Source organism: Brassica oleracea, chromosome C8 (genome assembly GCF_000695525.1).
Source record: "Brassica oleracea var. oleracea cultivar TO1000 chromosome C8, BOL, whole genome shotgun sequence".
Taxonomy (NCBI): domain Eukaryota; kingdom Viridiplantae; phylum Streptophyta; class Magnoliopsida; order Brassicales; family Brassicaceae; genus Brassica; species Brassica oleracea.
In genome coordinates this window covers 29,880,443-29,902,029 of record NC_027755.1, presented here as the reverse complement: position 1 = coordinate 29,902,029, position 21,587 = coordinate 29,880,443, and the positions used below count along the sequence as shown (strand labels likewise).

General features: G+C 34.0%; 2 protein-coding genes and 2 pseudogenes across 3 annotated transcripts; 1 reads left to right on the top strand and 3 right to left on the bottom strand.

Annotated features, from left to right (window-relative positions):
• Nucleotides 1–1,104: 1,104 nt before the first annotated feature.
• On the bottom strand, nucleotides 1,105–2,813 carry LOC106310834 (annotated as a pseudogene).
• A 701-nt stretch (nucleotides 2,814–3,514) lies between these two features.
• On the bottom strand, nucleotides 3,515–5,094 carry LOC106311223 (annotated as a pseudogene).
• Nucleotides 5,095–5,738: 644 nt separating this feature from the next.
• On the top strand, nucleotides 5,739–10,650 carry LOC106312152 (AP3-complex subunit beta-A). The gene is made up of 11 exons (XM_013749555.1): nucleotides 5,739–5,954; nucleotides 6,085–6,161; nucleotides 6,274–6,523; nucleotides 6,731–7,348; nucleotides 7,464–7,637; nucleotides 7,806–7,932; nucleotides 8,011–8,120; nucleotides 8,242–8,442; nucleotides 8,760–9,694; nucleotides 9,795–10,058; nucleotides 10,151–10,650. Exons 1-11 carry the CDS (start codon nucleotides 5,739–5,741, stop codon nucleotides 10,503–10,505), a joined length of 3,327 nt encoding a protein of 1,108 aa, XP_013605009.1. The 3' UTR covers nucleotides 10,506–10,650.
• A 6,335-nt stretch (nucleotides 10,651–16,985) lies between these two features.
• On the bottom strand, nucleotides 16,986–18,793 carry LOC106309882 (16 kDa phloem protein 2). Of its 2 annotated transcripts, none has more exons than XM_013747026.1 (5): nucleotides 18,562–18,793; nucleotides 18,390–18,455; nucleotides 17,524–17,662; nucleotides 17,282–17,417; nucleotides 16,986–17,184 (listed from the first exon to the last, which is right to left on the bottom strand). In XM_013747026.1, exons 1-5 carry the CDS (start codon nucleotides 18,626–18,628, stop codon nucleotides 17,125–17,127), a joined length of 468 nt encoding a protein of 155 aa, XP_013602480.1. In that variant the 5' UTR covers nucleotides 18,629–18,793; the 3' UTR covers nucleotides 16,986–17,124. The 2 variants fall into 2 exon arrangements, with proteins under 2 accessions (XP_013602480.1, XP_013602481.1); XM_013747027.1 differs by having other exon boundaries at nucleotides 17,288–17,417.
• Nucleotides 18,794–21,587: the final 2,794 nt, after the last annotated feature.

Sequence of the window (21,587 nt, the reverse complement as noted above, 5' to 3'; positions counted from 1 at the left end):
AAGCTCAGCGCTCATGAAGAAGATGACAAGAGGATTTGGAAATGAATGAATATTTCTGTTAATTGTGAAGTAACCAGATACAAGTGTTTATATACAAACCATAAACTATCCGATACAAGCCGGTTCTAGCTAAACCACATCATCATACTTAATACCAATTTCTTCCCTCAGGTGTTTTTGCCTACTTAGTTCAATTCACTATAATTCCATATCAGTCGAATGGCCTCATGGTGATCCAATTTTGTTGGCAGGTGGTGAAGAACGTGGCGTTACAGTCATGGGAAGTGAAGAAGCTTGTTTACTTGTATTTGCTACATTATCCTGAAAAGTATGTGAACCATATAGTATCAAATCTTCATTCATTGGTGGTGTGTGCATATATGTTTGTTGTGCATCTACATGTGTATGTTAATGTAACTTACATATTAGCTTTAACTTGGTTTCTTTAGGCCTCCTAATGAAGCATTGATATCTCTGCGTCTCCTGGTAATTAGTGGATTCTCAAAACATTATTTCATTTATAATTATTCATGGAACAATGATGTTTTGCTAAGTTCTAATTGATAACATAACTTCCAATGCTCTGTTTTTGTTCTCTTTTCTTCGTTAATTTTCAGTGCTCTGTTTTTGTGAGTTTTACCATCATAATAATTTAGAGTTTCAGACGATTTAAAAAATACAAAAGATGGTTTTACCAATGGTTCACATTTTATTAGTCCCTTTTGTTTATAAATAATTTAACTTTTTTGTAAAAGAAAATTAATGCTTTGGCGGTTTTCTCTGGCTCTCCTTTTCAGCAATGGTGTGAAAAATAGAGAGAATGGTGGGAGGAAAAAGAACGAAGTAGAGAAAGGCCAAAGGAAGTAACTTGATCATATTTATACAACTCCAATCAAGACTCACATGGTTAGACACACTTACATATTATCATATTCATACACGACAGTTCCTTTTTTCAATGGCTCCAAGCCTCCAACATTGTTATACATCAATGCACCAGATGCTTTTTTTGTTCTGTTCTTTAACACATATATACCCATAAAAATATTAAAGTGATCATCAAACTGAGCTCTCAACATATTAGAAATAAATTTTACCGTAGAAACCAATTTTTCAGAGTTGAAGACAAACAGAAGGAGTCCGAGCAAACACAAGGAATAGAAGAACAAGACCAATTTTAACGATCAAAATAGTCATTCAAACATGAGTTTGCATGTTGTTGAAGCTCTAGAAGAGAGAGCCAACTCCTTTAACATCTCAAATTTTGGAACATCCGATTCAGATGATGACTTGATTGTCGCAGTCTTCAGGTGAAGAGCATGTTCCAAAATGTAAATCATAATATCTTTCTCTTGTGGTTCTCCTTTGTACATCGATCAGCTGAGACTATGTAGACTCGACAACATACATTCAGGAACAGTACTTGGTTGATTCCAGTCTTCCATACCATCAGGAATATGATCATGATCCTGAGATCAAACAACAAAAAATTAGGCTATGCGTCATCAGACCCAATAAAACTGAAAGTTTAATAAACAAAACTTACATCCTCTATGAAAAAAGGTGAAGTCCTTGCAAGTTGGAAGAAGCTTTGAGCAGCCGTAAAAGTTGACTGGGGGAATGGTCTTTGCATATACATACCTCCAGATGTTCAAGCTGGTCGAAAACCAAACCTTCATCACACATAGCCTGTAGACAATATTAAAATTACTGACAAATAATTTACGTAAAAAGAGTTGATAAAAGTAAAGTGATCACCTCTGAACATATAGCAAGATGCTTGACAGATGTGATTGATCCAATAAGACTCTTCAAATCAGGAAGATTAAAATCTAGATATGCCTCGACCAAGTGAAGCGTGTTCTTAATCAAACAGTAGTGATCATTACGATTATGCCTAAGTTTGAAATACTTTAAATTGGGAGTTTCTATCACATACCCATCTGTAACACTATTATAGGGTAGGTAGAGTGACAAACTCTGCAAAGATGGAACAACAACAGTCAACTCTCTAGTGGTGTCATATTCACGTAAATCAACCACTAGATCTTCAAGAATCGGGCAATTTGATAGAAGCCGTTGAAGAGTTTTGTCATCGAAGTATATGACACAATGAAGTTTCAGAGTTTTCAGAGAGGGAAGAGAAACCATCCGAGGAACATCCAAGAGCATCCTGCCACCCAGTTTCAAGATCACGAGCGATTTACAAGTAAACAAGTTACTCGGCAATATGACATGACTGACTTGGGCGGATAAGACTCATATAGTATCTCCAGCTCACGTAACGGCTGTTAAAACCCACATGCTGATATTCTTTGGTTTAAAACGTGGATCATAACATTCAAGACGGAAGCTTTCGATGACAGGAGCTCTGTGTAATGGCAAATTCCTGTCAAGGAAACACCGTAGCCTCTCGCAATCAGGACCTGACCCAAGTCTCTGACAGTAATCAAGTTTAGGCAACCACATCCAAAGATACTCCCAACGTTTAGACAAAATGCTTGTGGAGACAGCAACTTCTGTCGGAACCAACATTAGTATCTTAAGAAGCAACTCATCAGACAACCCACTGATTCTATCCATCTCTTTACAAACCAAACCCGTTGTAATTTGTCGACAGAATCTAGAAACAATACATAAGAAGACATCTTTAAAGACTAACCAAACTAATTAGTAAAATGTAAAAGCCAAACAAAAGGCAAAAGAGAGGAACATGACAAAACCTTGGAGAATCCGGACAGATAGATGATGAGTGTTCCCCGAGGAACCGGAATCAGAAGATAGACCGGAAGTGACCAGAAGACTACGAAAGCATTTGTTAGTATTACGGGGTTGCCTGCTAAGGAATCGACAAGAAGGAAGATGAAGAAGGGTTGGTTAAATTATCAGAAGATGATAGCTATGAGCATTAGGAACAACCAAGATTTGGTAGGCCTGTTACTGGGCCGAGCTTTCATGTAACCTTTTTGTTTACTGACCTGGCAATTGAGGAGGAGAGCCATTTTTCTGGACAAATTTAAGATTTTTCGAGACTTGCGTGATTGGACGTGGTGGTGTGATACTCTAACATTGTCCACATCAGAGCATTGTGTTCTTTCTTGGTCTCTTTTCTTCAGTTACAAGGTTTCTCCCGTCTGTATTTATACACATACATACCCTTAAAATATTAATATTATAAAATGATGATATAAATTATGTTTAATGGAAGGTTCTTAGGGTCTCTTAACTTTTAACTAAAAAAAGTTAAGAACCGGTTTTTATTTTTTTTATTTAAAAATTAAGAGACGGGTTCTTATATTCCGCTAAGAATTACACCCTAAGAACCTCCATTAAACATTCTCTTTTACCTCCTAACATTGTAGAAAGACAATTTATTGAAGTAAACAACTTTTCTTAGTTGACGACAAACGAAACGAAACGAGTCCGAGCTAATACAAGGAATAAAAGAAGAAGATAGTTAAACAAAAAAAAAGGAAAAAAAAAGAAGCAAGACCAATTTTAAAAGATCAAATACTCATTCAAACATGAGTTTGCATGCTGTTGAAGCTCTAGAAGAAAGTGCCAACTCTTGTAACATCTCAAATTTTGGAACTTCACATACATATGACGAGATTGTGCAGTCTTTAAGTGAACAACATGTTCCAAAATGTAAATCACAATATCTCTGTCTTGTGGTTCTCCCGAGTATAACGAAAACGGCCAGCTGAAGTTTTGCAGAGTAGACATCATACATTCAGGAACAGTACTTGGTTCATTCCAGTCATCCATAAATTGAGTCACATGATCCTGAGATCAAACAAAAGAATTAGACTGACACTTGGTTGTGCATCAGACCCTATACAAACTTACATCCATTGAGAAAAGGTTTAATTCTTGCAATATCGTAGAAGATTTGATCAGCCGGAAAAGTTGATTGGAGGAATGGTCTCTGCATATACATAACTTCAGATGTTCAAGCTGGTTTAAGACAAAGCCTTCATCAAACATAGCCTGCACACACAATACTAAAATTTCTGACAAATGATTACATAAAAATGAGTTGATAAAAGGAAAAATAATTACCATTGAACATATTGCTAGACGCTTAACAGATGTGATTGAGCCAACAAGACTCTTGATATCAAGGAGTGAAACATCTAAATGTGTCTCGATGAGGTTAGGCATATGCTCAATCAAACAGTAGTGACTCTTATCATTATCATCCACAAGTTTGAAATACTTTACAGCAGGAGTTCCTTTCACATACCCATTTATTTCATGACTATTAGGTATATCGGGTGACAAACTCTGCAAGGATGGAACAACAACAGTCAACTTTCCCGAAGATTCATTTTTACGTAAATCCAACAGATCTTCAAGAACTGGACAATTTGATAGAAGCCGCTGAAGAGTTTTGTCTTTAAAGTATTTCACCCTTAGAAGTTTCAGAGTTTTCAGAGAGGGACGAGAAACCATTCTAGGAACATCCAAGAGCATCCCGCCAGCCAGTTTCAAGATCACGAGCGATTTACAAGTAAACAAGTTACTCGGTGATGCGCCCCAAATCAGTAGCATAAACAAATCAAGAAGGCTTGGCTTATGGGTTTGAGATCAAACGAGATGAGCTTGAAGTATACTGAAAATGTGTTTATGAATATGTTTCATCCCAAAGAAAGAAGGGCCCAACAAAAAAATACAAGTCATGGTCGAATAATATATCAATATGAATATGTTTCATCCCAAAGAAAGAAGGGTTCAATAAGATATTTAAGAGCCGGTTCTTAGTTTTTTTTAATTAAAAGTTAAGAGATGATTTCTTATATTCCGTTAAGAACCCCACTCTAAGAATCTGCATTAATCATGCTCTAAGTAATCCAAGACGGAAGCTTTCATAACTGGAGCTCTATGTAATGGCAGATTATGGTCAAGAAAACACTGCAACCTCTTGGATTCAGGCTCTGAACAATACGTATGACCGTACCCAAGTTTAGGCAACCACATCCAAAGATATTCCCACCGTTTCGACAAGATGCTTGTGGATACAGCAACTTTGGTCGGAACCAGCAGTAATATCTTAAGAAGCATTTCATCAGACAACCCACTGATTCTGTCCATCTCTGAGGAGACAAAACACACACAAAAACATCTTTAAGACTAACCAAATGAATTAGACATAATCAAAACCAAAGACAAAAGAGAGGAACGTGCCAAAACCTTATAAAATGTGGAGAGTTGAGTGATGGGTGTTTCACGAAGAACCAGAATCAGAAGATAATTTAGAAGTGAACAGACGGATATAAAAAGAGTAATGTATCTTGAGACTGTTTTGCTTGTGAACAATATAGACTGTTCGATTGAGAAAGAATCGACGCATATAAAGAGTAATGTATCTACATGAAGGAGTTAAATTATCAGAAGATAATGATAATGAGCATCGGAACTACCAGCTTTGTCCACGACTCCACGCCCATTAATAATTACCTACACCAATTAATCCACTCATGCTGTCATGCATTGGTCATTGAAAGGTTCACTCACCGAAAATGTTCTAAAGTTTTTTGTGGGCTTTTTACTGGGCCGACCTTTCATATCTCCGTTTTCGTTTTACAGCATTACATTAATGGGCTTCGTTTGGGTAATTAAACCGGTTTGCGATCTGCATAGTAATCATTCATCGTCTCAGTCTCTCTCTCTCGGTTAGTTGCTGGAGTTCTTTTTTTTTTTCTTTTTCTGAATTTTCCGGAGGTGGATTTGATCCGATGTTCAATCAGTTTGGTTCCACGGCGGAGACGCTGAGCAAGGCCTCAGCTGCGGTGCTCCGGATCGGTACCGACGCTCACCTGTACGACGATCCGGAAGACGTCAATATCGCTCCACTTCTCGATAGCAAGTTCGAATCCGAGAAATGCGAAGCCCTCAAGCGTCTCCTTGCTCTCATCGCTCAGGGCTTCGACGTCTCCAACTTCTTCCCTCAGGTGCTTTTTCGCCGACTTGATTTGATCCCTTCGATTCAATAGATTTCTATATCAGTCGAATGATCTAAAATTGCAATCCTAGAAATATCGTTGATCTCAGTTTATAAAACCGTCTTCTTTCAATTCGCAGGTGGTGAAGAATGTGGCGTCACAGTCATCGGAAGTGAAGAAGCTGGTTTACTTGTATCTGCTCCACTATGCAGAAAAGTATGTGAAGCATATAGTATAATACTATATGCTTCTTTTGGCGTATTTGTTTGTGCATCTACATGTGTATGTGAATGTAACTTACATATTAGCTTTAATTTGGTTTCTTTAGGCGTCCAAATGAAGCATTGCTATCAATCAACTACTTCCAGAAGGACTTGGGAGATCCAAACCCGTTGGTTAGAGCTTGGGCGCTTCGTACAATGGCTGGGATTCGCTTACACGTAATCGCGCCTCTTGCTCTTGCAGCTGTGGGAAAATGTGCGAGGGATCCAGCTGTTTATGTACGAAAATGTGCTGCCAATGCTCTTCCAAAGTTGCATGATTTGCGCCTCGAAGAACATGCCCCTTCAATCGAAGAGGTTTGTCCTCTCAGTTTCCTTTTTAGTTGTTATATAAACTCACGAGCCCCCTTGAAAACATACTTTCTTTCTTTTTATGGAGTGTGACTAGGATATTTATATCATGTTAAGTTTCTGTTTTATGCATCATTGTTTCAAGTCTTTGATGTCCTTGAGTTTATCTGTGAATGGTGAATTTTCATTGAGTATGGTTGGTTTTGTTTGCAGCTAGTGGGGATATTGTTAAATGACCATTCTCCAGGAGTGGTTGGAGCAGCGGCAGCAGCATTCACCTGTATCTGTCCAAATAACTTCAAACTGATCGGGAAGAACTATAAGAAGCTCTGCCAGATTCTTCCTGATGTAGAGGAGTGGGGTCAGATACTACTCATAGGAACTCTTTTGCGCTATGTTGTTGCAAGGCATGGACTTGTACGGGAATCTTTGATGTTGTCTTTACATGGTTTGGATAGTAACGGCTTCTATGAGAAGGATGGTCTAGTCAGTGATAAAGGAGATGGTGATAAGAGTGATTCGTTTGATGCTAATCTTGTCAGCCTTGTATCTAAATGTTACATTGAAGGTCCAGACGAGTACCTCTCACGATCTAATTGCGTGGATACGGTGGCATCTTCGCTTGATAGCAAAGATACCACATCTGTTGGAGATAATGAAGATGTTAAGATCCTCCTTCAGTGTACATCCCCGCTGTTATGGAGTAACAATAGTGCAGTTGTACTAGCAGCAGCTGGTGTTCAGTGGATAATGGCTCCCCTGGAAGATGTTAAAAGAATTGTTAAACCGCTCCTGTTTCTTCTTAGGTCATCCACTGCCTCAAAATATGTGGTAACCATTCTTTTATTTTTCCCGCCTATGGTTCTCTAGTCCATCCACTCCACATACGTCTGTGTAGGCGTGATGAAATGTTCTCTGAGTGTTGTTTGTTCATAATTTGTGGCAGGTCCTCTGCAATATCCTTGTTTTTGCCAAAGCAGTCCCTTCTCTCTTTGCTCCACACTTCGAAGATTTCTTTATTTGTTCATCAGATGCATATCAAGTTAAAGCACATAAGCTGGAGATGCTCTCTCTCATTGCTACCACTTCATCTATCTCTTCGATTTTAAGAGAGTTTGAGGTTATACTTTATCCTTAATAGATTATAGAACTTTTTTTGCTCATTCCGGAAAGTTTGCGTGATCATTTGGCTTCCAGTGATATAAGAACTTCTGCACCGTCATCCTTGTCCTTTTTAGCAGAAATGTTTTTTACATTACTGAATGTTTTAACCGTGAGCTTTCTCCAGGACTATATTAAAGATCCAGACAGGAGATTTGCAGCTGATACAGTTGCAGCAATTGGTTTGTGCGCAAAAAGACTGCCAGAAATTCCAACTGCATGCCTTAATGGATTGTTAGCACTAGTTAAACAAGGTATGTTATGCTTCATTTCCATTGCACTCATTAGTTAAACTCTGCAGTTAAGTTAAAGTAGCACTTACAATGTTGCAGAATCTTTTGCCGGCGATCTCGAGTTAGTGGATGGAGAAGCAGGGGTGTTGGTGCAAGCCGTGATGTCAATTCAGACCATCATAGAGCGAGATCCCCTTAGTCATGAAAAAGTATGTACATCTCATTCACTTTATTAAGCTTCTCAGATACTTTCAGAACACATGCTTGGAAGCTATTGCAATGATCTCAACTATTTTGTTGACAGTTTTGTAAATTATTTTGTGTTTGAAGGTGATAATTCAACTGTTTCGTAGTCTGGATTCAGTCAAGGTAGCTGCTGCTCGCGCAACTATTATTTGGATGGTAGGTGTCTACTGCTCTTTGGGTCATATCATTCCAAAGATGCTGACCACAATAACCAAGTACCTTGCATGGAGCTTTAAATCAGAGGCATCAGAGACAAAACTACAGATTCTTAATACGGCTGCTAAGGTATAGCTTGGGCGTTGCCTCGAAACCTCTTATTCTGAGTTCAGTTTTTCTTTTAAAGAAAACCATAGTATAATCAGTATTATATCTATACATTTACCATTTGAAGGAATAATGATTTATGAGAGAGGCCATCCACATTTGTTGTGCTATTTGAATAATCATTTTTTTCTCTCAGAAAAAAAATCAGATCCGTTTTTGACCTAATAGTATAAGAGTTTAACATCAAATGGCTTTTCTACTTGGGCACGTTTCAGTACTTTCTCAGGATATATTGTTCAAGACTTCAAGTAGTTTTCATATTACCTTCATATTTACAGGTTCTAATAAGTGGAGAGGTCGAAGATTTTCAGATGCTGAAAAAGATTGTGCTTTATGTGCTTGAACTAGGAGAATGCGACTTAAACTATGATGTTCGTGATCGAACTCGTTTCCTCAAGAAAATGCTGTCATACAAATTAGCTTGTCATGAGCCAGCGGAAGACAGTGTGGCATCACAAGAAAATATTGCTGAGCATGTTGTGGAACATGTGTTTGGAAGAAAGCTGAAGCCTTTCTCACCTTTAAACTTACACAACCGTTTCTATCTTCCTGGATCTCTGTCGCAGATAGTTCTTCATGCGGCTCCTGGATATGAACCTCTTCCAAAGCCCTGTAGTTTTGTCTTTGAAGAACACGATCAGCTGTCAGATTCTGATAGACAAAGAGAGGCGACATCTGATTTAAATGGTTCTCAGGAATCTTCTGAAACAGTGGATGAAGATGGCTCTTCTGAATATGATTCCGAATCATATAACGGTTCAGAATTCAGCAGTGATGGTGATGAAAGAAATGAAGCCAACGATGCAGCTGATCCTTTAATTCAATTTTCAGAGATTACTGTTTCCACTGACCAGGAAGAACTAAGGTCAAAAAGGGCCCTTGATCTGTGGTTAGACGAGGAGTCTAGCACTTCAAATCAAACTCCATCTGCACTAGATAGGAATCAGAGCTCTTATGCCAAAATATCCATTGGTGATATAGGAAGCAGAGTAAAGCCTAAAAGCTATACTCTCCTAGACCCCGGAAATGGCAATGGCTTGAAGATAGACTATACCTTTTTATCTGAAGTCTCCACTGCATCTCCCTTGCACGTTTGTGTAGAAGTTCTCTTTCAGAACAGTTCTACAGAACCTATCCTTGAGGTTAACTTGGAGGATGAAGAAGCAATGAATGTATCAGACTCAGCTGAACAGACTTTGGTGGGCAAAGCAAAGTGAGTTTTACTTTCATTATGCCTATAAAACCTGTTTTCTGAGCTGACATGAAAAGACAAGTTCTCATGTTAAATTTTTCTAATTTAACTTATTTTGCAGTGCATCTTACAACAATGTGCCAACACTAATCCCAATGGAGGAACTCAGCTGCCTTGAACCAGGTCAGAGCGCAAAGAGGCTTATCCAGGTTAGGTTTCATCACCACCTGCTTCCCATGAGGTTAAGCTTACACTACAATGGCAAGAAGGTTCCTGTTAAGTTACGACCTGATCTCGGATACCTTGTCAAACCGTATTCAATAACCATCCAAGAGTTCTTAGCCACAGAATCTCGGTTACCTGGAATGTTCGAGTATAGTCGAAGGTTAGAGCTCCTTTCTCTACTTAATTATAACTTCGACCAATCTCTTTTTCGCAAATACTGATTCTACTTGACCTCTCTTGGCTTTTTGGTAGGTGTACTTTCACAGATCATGTCAAAGACACAAGAATGGAGAATGGGAAAGACAAGTTTCTTAGCATCTGCGAGTCTATTACGCTTAAAGTGCTTAGCAATTCAAATCTGCACCTTGTGTCTGTGGATTTGCCAGTTGCTAACACACTTGAAGATGCAACTGGTCTGCGTTTGAGATTCAGCAGCAAAATCTTGAGCAGTGAGATCCCTCTTTTGATTACCATCACAGTCCAAGGTAAATGCAATGAGGATCTCAACTTAACAGTTAAGATCAACTGCGAAGAAACGGTTTTCGGTTTAAACCTGTTGAACAGAATTGCTAATTTCATGGTTGAGACGTCTTCTTCAGCCAGCTGATAAATCGAATTTTACTTCTTTTTTTTGCTATATACTATGTCACCACCATGTGGTGAATTTAATACGTTGCCAAACTCTTTTTTTCATAACATTTTTAATTTTGATACTTGTCTGTATATTTTATTCATTACATATTATTGTTTTTGATTCAAGTCAAGTGCATAAGCAAAGTTTAGTGTATATGATGCTTACGTAGAACGTATCATGGTCCATGGACCATGACTTTGACAATGAGTTTATAGTCGGTGCCAGAGCTAGGAAACCCCGTCTCTCTATTTGAGTTTCTCATTCCATTAGGGATTTCTGGATATCTATACTGTTACAAATGAAGAATTTTTAAAAAATCTACTTAAACAAATTTGTTGAACTATTTCATCAGACTTAACTATTTTTTTTGGTTTTACCTTATATTTCTCTAACTATATTAATACTTTACATAATTTAAATGAACTTATTTATTATTTCCCATAATCTATTATCTAGTTACTCTAACAGTAAATCCCTATAAATATATGACAGATTATTCAAACATGTTTACATATGACGTGATCATTGCCACATATAATTCTATTAATAGTATAAAATTTTCAATGGTTTAGTTATGTTTAATATATGTTGTAATTGAGAATCCTCTGTTATATAACAATTTTTTTTCATTTTACGTGAATTGGAAACTACACATTCTTATATATGATAATATGAACTAAATGATTAATCTCATCATAAAAATATCAAATGGGTCTAAACGGGTTGGAGATTTAAATGGAATTAGTAAAAAAAGACTGGTTTAAATAGAACATATTTATTTACTTCAAAAATGTAAAATATCTTGCGCTTTAAATCGGGTAGTTTAGGTTGTTTCGAAAAAAAATATAGGATACATAATTAACTATTAAATATTTGAATAAAAAATATTCGAGTCATTATTTTTTTTCTTTTGCATAATTTCGTTTATAAATAGTATTTTTTAGGATATTTGGTTATTTAGAAATTAAATATAATTAATATTTGTAGGTATATAATTTGTATTTTAAAAATTTAAGTATTCATTTGGTTCTCAGTTCGGTTTCTATTTTTCGGTTCCAAAGATATAGGATATGCTCGGTTATTATGAAATTCAACTTAATTTTTTTTTTTCAGTTTGGTACGGTTCAGTGTACCCGGGTAAATCTACTCAAATGTATACATTATTTTATATATAAATTATAAAAGAAAAAAATATTTAATTTCAAAATAAATCTGCGCTTTCTAAGCGCGGATCAAAATCTAGTTTCCTTTAAAATAACACAAATATCAATAATTAAATGATGATGTCTATATGTTCATTTACTTACCTCGTTAATCATGAATAATGAATGCCTAGCTAGATAAATCATAATACTAATAGGATCTACAGATTTATAATGATCATATTAACATTGCAGTTGTCAATGCGATACTACATGCTTCACGGACTCTATGGATTACTACTGCGGAATGGGACATACTGTTCGAACATCAGCATCTATTTCAGGTCATAAACGCGATGTTGATTCCTACTGAGATGGAAGGTGTGTGGAGGGTTGATAACGGGTGGATGAGGGAACATAATTTGTTGGTACACTCTTGTTTTAAAAGAAGAATTGCTCAAAATGGGGAAAATTTAACATAAGGCTTTTAATTGGGCAGAAGCTCGAAGGTTTTCAAATTGCACTATACAAAAGGGTGCACGACTCTGATTTCATAATAGAGTTAATAAGCAGGGGTGAAAATATAGCATTAAAGAAGATCTCCATCTTCTCATAGATGAACCATGTCTTGAAGGTCAGTAATAATGGATAATTAGTTTGTTACACTGAAATGAGGAAAAACAAACAAACTAAGAAGGCCAATAAAATGCTAAGATGTGGAGGATATGGAGAGAATGAAATTAGTAAGTTAATTTTATACATCTATTAACGTTGATTATGCAAAAAACTTGTATTTGGAGATAATATTTGTTTTAGATCTATGTAACTTATTTTTGGAAATATTGTTTTGTTCTAAATCCAAAACATTTAATTGGTTTTTGGAAATAAACTTTTTGTTTTAAATCCATGTAACTTAAAATAAAAGATTTCTAAATCATATATTTTATTTAGTGTTTTCTTATTGACTCGTTTTTATTTGAACCATTTAATTCAACCACTATGACTATTATGTCTCTCATGTTACATGATTCTCTGCTAATATTTTGTTTTGAATATAAATGTGTTGGCACCTTACAATGATTAGTCCATATCAATTCATGCATGCTTAGAATAACTTTTAAGCTGAGATACAACAAGTTTTTATATATCAAAGCACTCATCAACGTTGTTTTTCGTCGATTGCATTAGTTTCCTCGTGGACTGCTACTTTAGGTTGAACTGAAATTTTGAGTTATGATGCTTATGAATTGTTATCTTGGAGTGTTTTTCTTGTTAGTCTTTTTCCTTAAATCATATATGTTTTCTTTTAGTTGTTTGCGATTGTTCATGTTGTTGTTTTTCTTGTAGGATCCTAAAATTCTGATTTTCAAACCTTACATAAACAAAAATTAAAGATTTTATTTCAACTAGTGACATATTTCTGCTAAATTGTACTTAAATATTATAAACAATATACATTTTGTTATCAATAACTTTTTTACATTTGCTTAGATGTGAACATTCGAGTACCATTTGGTTCGATTCGGATCCTTGAGGGTTTGGGTCAGTTCAGATCTTTACGTGTTTGGTTCGGGTTTGGGTTCAAATAACTTATTTTTTTTTTCAAAAATTAAAGTTCATATATACTTTAAATTTTTCAAAATCTAAAAATAAAATAATATATAACATATAAATTTGAATAATGTATGCCAAAATACTTAAAATTAACATAAAAATTAGTTTAGCTTAAATATTCAGATAGGAAATCAGTAGATATTTTAAGTATTATAAGTATCGTTTAGCTATTTTAAAATGTAGTTATAACTATTTGTATATATTTCTAAGTATTATGGACAACTTAAAAATGTCTTATATATTTTGTATATTCTTCTAGATATTAAATTAAAAAATAATTAATATATTTAAGTATATAAATCCTGTTCAGATATATTCGGAAAAATATTTCGGTTTGAATCGGGTTCGGTTTCGGTTCTCTAAATACCAAAATTTTGAACCCATTTGGATATCTAACCAATTTTGGTTAAAGTTCAATACTATTCTTTGGATCGGCTTTGGTTCGGTTTTTTGGATTCGATTTTTTTGTCCAACTCTATATTTTATTGTGAAAACATTTTAAACGAAAATGATGATGGTTCATATTGATTTTGGGTATGCAATAATTTTTAAACCAAAACACATTTTACTATGTATGTAGCTCATTTAGTTAATCATTAAAAACTGTTTTAAGGTCATTTAAGAAAAAAAAATGGGCTGGACTTAAAAAAAAGTTATCATTTCCGATTGTCAATCGATACTTCCAAATATTTTATGTTGGTGTTGTGACGAATAGAAATGGGGTTAGGGTTAGGAAATCATATTTGTTGTGAAATCCATGTTCTCGCTAGATTATTCCAATAACTTCTAAATCAATCTTAGTTGTATCGATCTCTTGTAAGATTTTTGAACAATATTAATTAATAAAATTTTGCACTTGTTAGAGTAATCAATTGTTTCTCAATTAATTTTTTTTTGACAGCTTTTTTTTTGACAGCATTGTTTCTCAATTAATATATAGGAGATTATAGTAATCACATAAAATCAAAACAATACCTCTTATTCATTTACAGTATATTTATGGTAAATAAATCAAAATAATCATTTTATTTATTTATATGGTATATAATTATATTTCAAAGATATTGACATAATATTGTATTTTTAATATAAATATTTATTATTCAGACTTCTTACTCAGATGGTTTTATTAACATTTATATATTTGATATAACAAAAAATTTAAAACATTAATCTCAAAATTTTCGATGTGGTATTTTTTGATGCAAATTTCAAAACTAAAATATTAATGTCTCAATACTCTTTCAATGCAAATTTAAAAATTAAAATATTAATGTATTTTTAAATGGTACATAGTTTAATTTAAATGGTATTAATATATATATATATATACTATTTAATATGAATATCTATTAAATAAAAATTCATATTAATATGATTGTATGATCATTTGTATCTTGTTAAAACAAAAAAAAATTAAGCCATTGATCACAAAATTTTCAAAGGGATTTTTAACATTTTTGTAATTTAAAATCGTTTTAAAATTTTTAAAATATAACATATAAGAAAAAAATCTATTTTTTTATTATATGGTTAATGTGATTGTTTAATTTCTTTTAATAATATTTTTTTGTCAGCAACATACAGACTCATATAGACTTTGCAAACCAAATTGTTAGCTACGCATTCATGTGGACAACAAACGATATTTGTAAATTATGCGCCCGTGGTATATGAATAATCTCTGAACTGTTGAAACTTGTCTTTAAGTTCTTTATGTCTTCCAAATAACTTGCAAATGCTGGTCATTCTTCTGGTTCTGAAACCCTCTTCAATAATTGAGAACAATCCGTTTCAAAAGTGACAGAAAACTGTCTTAGGTTTCTAATACATTACATTGCCCAAATGAGAGCATCTATCTCCGAATGAAGTGGCGACTGACTCACTCTTGTATTTCTCGCTCCCATTAAACCATCAGAACCTTCCAGTGTGTTATATCACCCTTGTCCTGAAAACATTTCCTGGTTTTTCCATGATCCATCCGTAAAAAAAATCTACCTGGGATAGACGATACTATTGTTGCTACTGGTAATCAATTTTGATTGATTCCATGTGCATGTGAAGTTTGTGCATCAACCCAAAGTAATGATTTTGTTTCCGCCAATTTAGGAGTATCTCTATGATCAACATCCACAGTGCTATACACTTTGTTGTTTCTTCCTTTCCATATGTACCATAAAATCCAAGCAAATTGATGATTTTCTAATTTCGGGGTAACCCTCCAAAATAAATTATCAATGTTTACAAACAATGACTCTGTAGGAAATATGTATGGGTTTGATGGAATTCTGGAGAGTGCCCAAACCTGAACCGATGGTGGGCATTCAAAGAAAACTTGATTTATGGATTCATCGGGTGCTCCACATCGTGCACAGATTATATCCCTTTATAATCTTCTTTCCCTTAAAATTTTCTTAACCGCTATGGATCTTGATACCAGTTGCCATAAAAAATGTTTCATCTTAGGTGGACATTGTACCTTCTAGCAGTGAGCCTTCAGTGGAATCACCGAAGGACCATACTCTGGTAGTGTTTTCTCTCTATTCGGGTACACTCATTTTACTTGGTATCCAGATTTAACTGTATATTTCTCATTAGTAGTAAAATGACATCCATCTCGATCTACTGTTGGAACTTTACTTGATGATATACTTTCAATTATTTTCGCATCTTGAGGATCCACCAGAGTCCGAATGGTCTGTAAATTCCATGATCTTGATGTTTCATTGATGAATGATTTCACTGTAAGGTCCGCGTAAAGAGAAAATGAGAAAGAGTGCAAAAATTGTTATCAAATCTTTATTATTCATAATCATTAATTGTCATATATATGTTAATCATATAGGTAACTTCATAGCTTTTATTTAAGGAAAGAATACACGCTTATTATATTTTGGGTTAATATAATGTTCCCTAGTAATTAGATTTTGGACCAACATTTTTTCAATTGATTTTTAAACTACCACGTAAAATTAATTGGCATTTTAATTAAGTAACAACTCAGCAATGCTCTTTTGTAATTATTACAAACTACATGTTACCATTTTTTAAATGTTTCTCTATTAATATATAGAGGATTGCCCACAAAATATTTCATATCCATTTTTTGGAAAAACATTTGCATTATAAAACCAGAAGATAAGAAATCATAAACAACGATGAAGAATGCTGAATAAATCGATATATAGATTTCGCATATAGATTTCATTGTTGTGTTAAAACTATTTTTTGTGAAATTTTGAATAGTTTGGTGATGTTCACACTAAAGATAAAACTTGGAAAATAAAATTAGGCAATTGAAGAAGAAAAAACTAATAAATCAAAATTTTAAAATATTACATTATATTTATTTAATGTATTTAATTTACTTTAATATTTTGTAAATTTCAGACTGCATAGAACAACTCCAATAGAGATTTCTCAAACATAGTATTTTAGCTATATGTATCTATAAATATTTATATTTTATTAATGAGTTTTCAAAATCATAAGAACTCCTTAGAATATTTCATTTGATTATTTTCAGAAGGAGATTTGATGATTTTGAGAACATCAAACAATATTTGATTAAAATGTTTTACTTTATATGCTAGAAATCTTGTGAAAACCCCTCATTGGGATTACTTTATATTATAAGTATTTTATGTGGCAGGCGCAGAGTCATCTTTGGCTCAGCGTTTTACACTTTCTTCGATACTGAAATTAAATACAACGAGATTCATTCACCACAACACACAAATGACATTCAATATGTGTTCAGAGTTTTTTTTTGTTGAAATTAAGAAATGCTTAATGTGTTCACACTAAATGTATAAACGAGCAATCTAAAGGAGAAATCAATCAAACTGGCTATGCTTCCATCCACCAAACTCTTCTCCATCCATTCCTCTGTCTTGCTGAATATTCCCAATAAAAATAAATGAAAGAGCTTCAATAAGATGGTAAATAAAGTTTGAAAAAGTAGATTAAGAAAAATAAAGAGTAATAATGGACCATAACAGAGTAAGAAACTCCAAGGAGAATCTCGCCGACAAATGAGAGATCGGTGTCAACAACGTTGTACTTGGTCGGCCTTAGCTCAGCCGTTCCTTTCTCCACTCCCATTTCCAATAACTCTTTCACATATATTCTGTTTATTCATTTTTATTCGCACATAGTATTATTGCTTTTATTCCAGTCAAGTGCATAAGCAAGTTTAGTGTGTATATCAGTATATACATGATAATGATACTTACGTAGCTTCGCCGATGGGATCGTCGGCGGAGAAAGTATCATGGTCCATGACTTTGACGATGAGTTTGTAGTCGCCGCCGGAGCCAGGAAATTCTGCTCTCCATTTCAATTTCTCATTCCATGTTGGATTTCTACCTCCATCTTTTCCATTAAAATAACACAAATATCAATAAAATATCTAGTATATATGTGATCATTATATTGTATTGACACATTATTCTTTTTATCTTATTTTCAGAAGGAAATTATAGTATTTAGTAAACGTCTTTATGTAAGTTATAAGAGGAAGTTTGGTATATTGATAAGTAGTTAAAATGAGGTTGGCCAGACAGCAATTTTTTCAAGATTTAAACCGTACAAGAAAAGAAAACTTACAAGTTACCACTAAATTTTGCAAATACTAAATAGCATAACGACGAATAGAAAAATAATAAAATAGGATTAACAAATGTTAAATGATCACAGAATGCTCACGAAACAGAAACACAATTAGTAAAAAAGTGTTTTTGTAGATTATCTGATTAAGTGATTAACTAATGACTTCATTTGATCAAGTTTATACATGGCTGGTTCAAAATCAAATACCACAAACTTTATAAAGAACTACAACCATTATATATTACTGTTATTAACACAGAAAGCCTACAGCCATTATATGTGACAATCAATTTGTTTTCCTCCAAGAAAAGATATTAGCAATTTGTTTATTTCTTAAGTCCTAGTAATTTTTAAAATAATAATACTATTCTGATAATGATGGAGAACCAGTCTGGCGCATGAAACGAGAGAAGTCAATCTAAAAAGACGAATAAAAAGCTGAGATCTGGAGTTATATGGAGAGAATGTAATACGTGAGTTAATTTTATACCTTTATCAACACTGCTTTTGCGGGTTTGTCCTTTGTAATGGATCTCAACATACGGATCTATCTTACCTTCAAAGGAATTAACATCAAATTATGTCAAAATTAAAAGCCAAAAACCAACAGAAAGAAAGAGATGACAAATCTGAATGAGAGAAGAGAGAAATTAACAATTTACCAAAAAATTCAGATCGTTTGAGACCTTTCCCACTGATCAGATCAACCTCTAGGATTCCCACAGCCATCTCCGTCTCTGGAGAGCTTTTCAAAAGAAATATTGGCTTTGTTTGAAGTTTTCTAAACCAAAAGAAAAGAAGATGAAATCTTGTGAGACATAATGAACAAGTGGTTGTGTAAGAGAAAGTCCTTATATACAGAATTGGTTCACATTATTTATTACTATTCTTTATTTATTTTCGAATTTCAACACAACCAGCGTTGTGGTTCCAAAGACTTAAACCAGACCGAACCAAACCATTATGCAGAGGAGGGAGGCGCCAAACTAGGCCTGAGCATAAAATCTGGAACCCGAAATCCGAACCAAATCCGAACCGAAAAATCCGATCCGTTATCCGATCCGAAATGTAAAAATACCTGAACGGGTCTTGTAGGGTGGTACAAAAATTATCCGAACCCGAAGTGTTATTAACCGAACCGAACGAGTAACCCGAAAAATCCGAAATTAATAGTCAATATAAATATTTTGAAATATATATAAGTATTTCAATTATTAAATTCAATATTTGTGGTAATATGATATATAATAATAAATATTAAAATCTTAATAAATGCTTTAAGTACACAATTAGTTATAAATAAATATTTTATAATTTGCTCATTGAAATTAAAAGTCTACTCTCTATAAGACAATACAAATTGTTTACAAATGATGTTGTTTTCATGCTTGATTTAACATTTTATTGTTATTTTATCAATTTTACGTGTGATAGATTAATTTTTATTTAATTTAGATGTTTTTCTTTATGTTTTGCTTCAAAAACTTTGTTTTTTACTTCGGTTATATCCAAACCGAACCGATATAACCTGAATCCCTACGATATATGATTACTTTGTGGGTTTTAGGACGCAATACAATTTTGAACCGAACCCGAAGTGTTATTATCCGAACCCGACACGTACTAATAAAATTTTAGTATGGGACCTAGGAGCGTAAATCCAAAAACCCGAAAACCCGATCCGAACGCCAATGGATACCCGAACGCTCATGCCTACGCCTAACTATGGTATATGGTCTGCTCAACCAAACTAAATGACCTTATTAACCCCTATTTTGGGTACCGGTTTGACGTATGAGATGATTGGCTCCTTGAAAATTGAATCCTAACCAACCAAAAGAAGAACCGAAAGCCTTGGGACTTTTATCCAAAATAGACCTAAGAAACATCATAATGTCTTCTACTTTCGAGTGCTTAAATGAAAATATCAACATCGTCGACGATCTTGACTTTTAAGTTGGAGAACTCATAGGAAAGAAGACGAGGGTACATTGAAAACGTTTCTCTTATCACTGAAGTATTCATTATCAGATATACTCTTCAAGCGTTGCTGCATAGTATTTGGAGGGAGCGCAATGCTCGTCGGCATAGAGAGCAACCAAGAGATGAATTGTTGCTGATTAAATGGGTTGATAAAGTGATAAGACCGAAGCTTTTAGCTGTGAAAGGGAAGAGGCAAAAATACTTTGAGGAAGGTTTGAGTGTGTGGTTTGGCTCAAGAGTTACATGAGTTTTCTTTTTGAAGTACAGAAAAGTAGAGATTTAAGAGTTTCTTGATTTGTAAATGGAGATCAAAATAGTAGCACTTGATGTAATTAAAGTTTTGATTGAATAAATTTTACATTCATTCAAAAAAAAAATGTTTCTCAAAATAAAAAGCTTAACCAAACTTCTTCAAACAAATATTAAAAAATAAAAACTCACAAATTGAGAAAGATCTCTAGTATCATCACATCACAGCACAAATATCTTTTAGCAAAGCCAGAGAAAGGAGTTTTTTGAGGACACATAGACCACAACTAGAGAAACAAAGCCCCATAGAGAGTTGCACCAAGTTCTTTGGTCTGAGAGATGGAGACTGCTTTTTTTTCTTTTTTTTTGGTAAAATAATGGATGGAGACTGCTTTACTCTTGGAGATGCCTCCACAGATCTGGACCTCGATCCAGATGGCGACCTTGATACTGATCTTCCCCCCACGACGCCTTTCTTCTGGTTCATACCCAGGTGTCCAAACACTGACTCTTTCACATACTCTCTAATCAGACAGTGATGATGTCTCACTTACTCTCTAATCTCATCCTCTCCATTTTTCTCCGGCTCTGCAGCAGATCCACCTTCATAGCCAGGGGAATAGGACCTGCGACTGTATTTTCCATCTTCTTCTCCTCGAGGATGACCTCTTGGTGGCGACCTTGGATGTTCCTCATGTCTTCTCCTTGGAGATGCTGAATAGTCTGCTCCTCTTCGTCTTGGTGCAGGAGAATAAGACCTGTAATACCATTGTGCAGATCATATTAGTCTTCAGAATGATGTAAGAAAGTTAGAACATTCAAATATTATCATTTTGTTTTAAACATTGAATACAAAATAATTTTTAAAATAACATTGAAAAATTTAATAATGATTGTTAAACATAATACTTTCGAAGGGTTGTATCACTTTGACATAAGTGTTTTCGATATGTTTTATTCATAATAAAGTTTAATATCTTATTTTTCATCTTTAGTGTTTCTCTTGTAACTATATCAGTTTTTATAAATATTTTAAAATAATTATATATTTTCATATTTTATAAACATGTAATATGTAATCATTTTAAATTAATATTGAAAACTTAATATTAACTTTTCTCCGCAGGGTCCAAGTACTAGTATCAATAAAACAAATCAAATTTGAAATTCACAAGTGTCAGAGTTTTGAGTTCATCCAGATTTACTTTCATATTGGCAATAAAATTATTTATAAGAGGACTCACCTATAATGAATAAAGCATTTAACCAATTACAAGACTTGAACAATACTATTACTGAGGATCTGGAAAAAATATCTGAAACAGAATAATGATTTCATTCGGTAGAGCGTAACTTCTTCACACTACCGATTGGGTGACTAAAACTCATATCTTACGAAATTTCTAAATACTTTTTACTTTTCGCCAAAAATGCTACAAAGTGCCGTTTGGAAAAC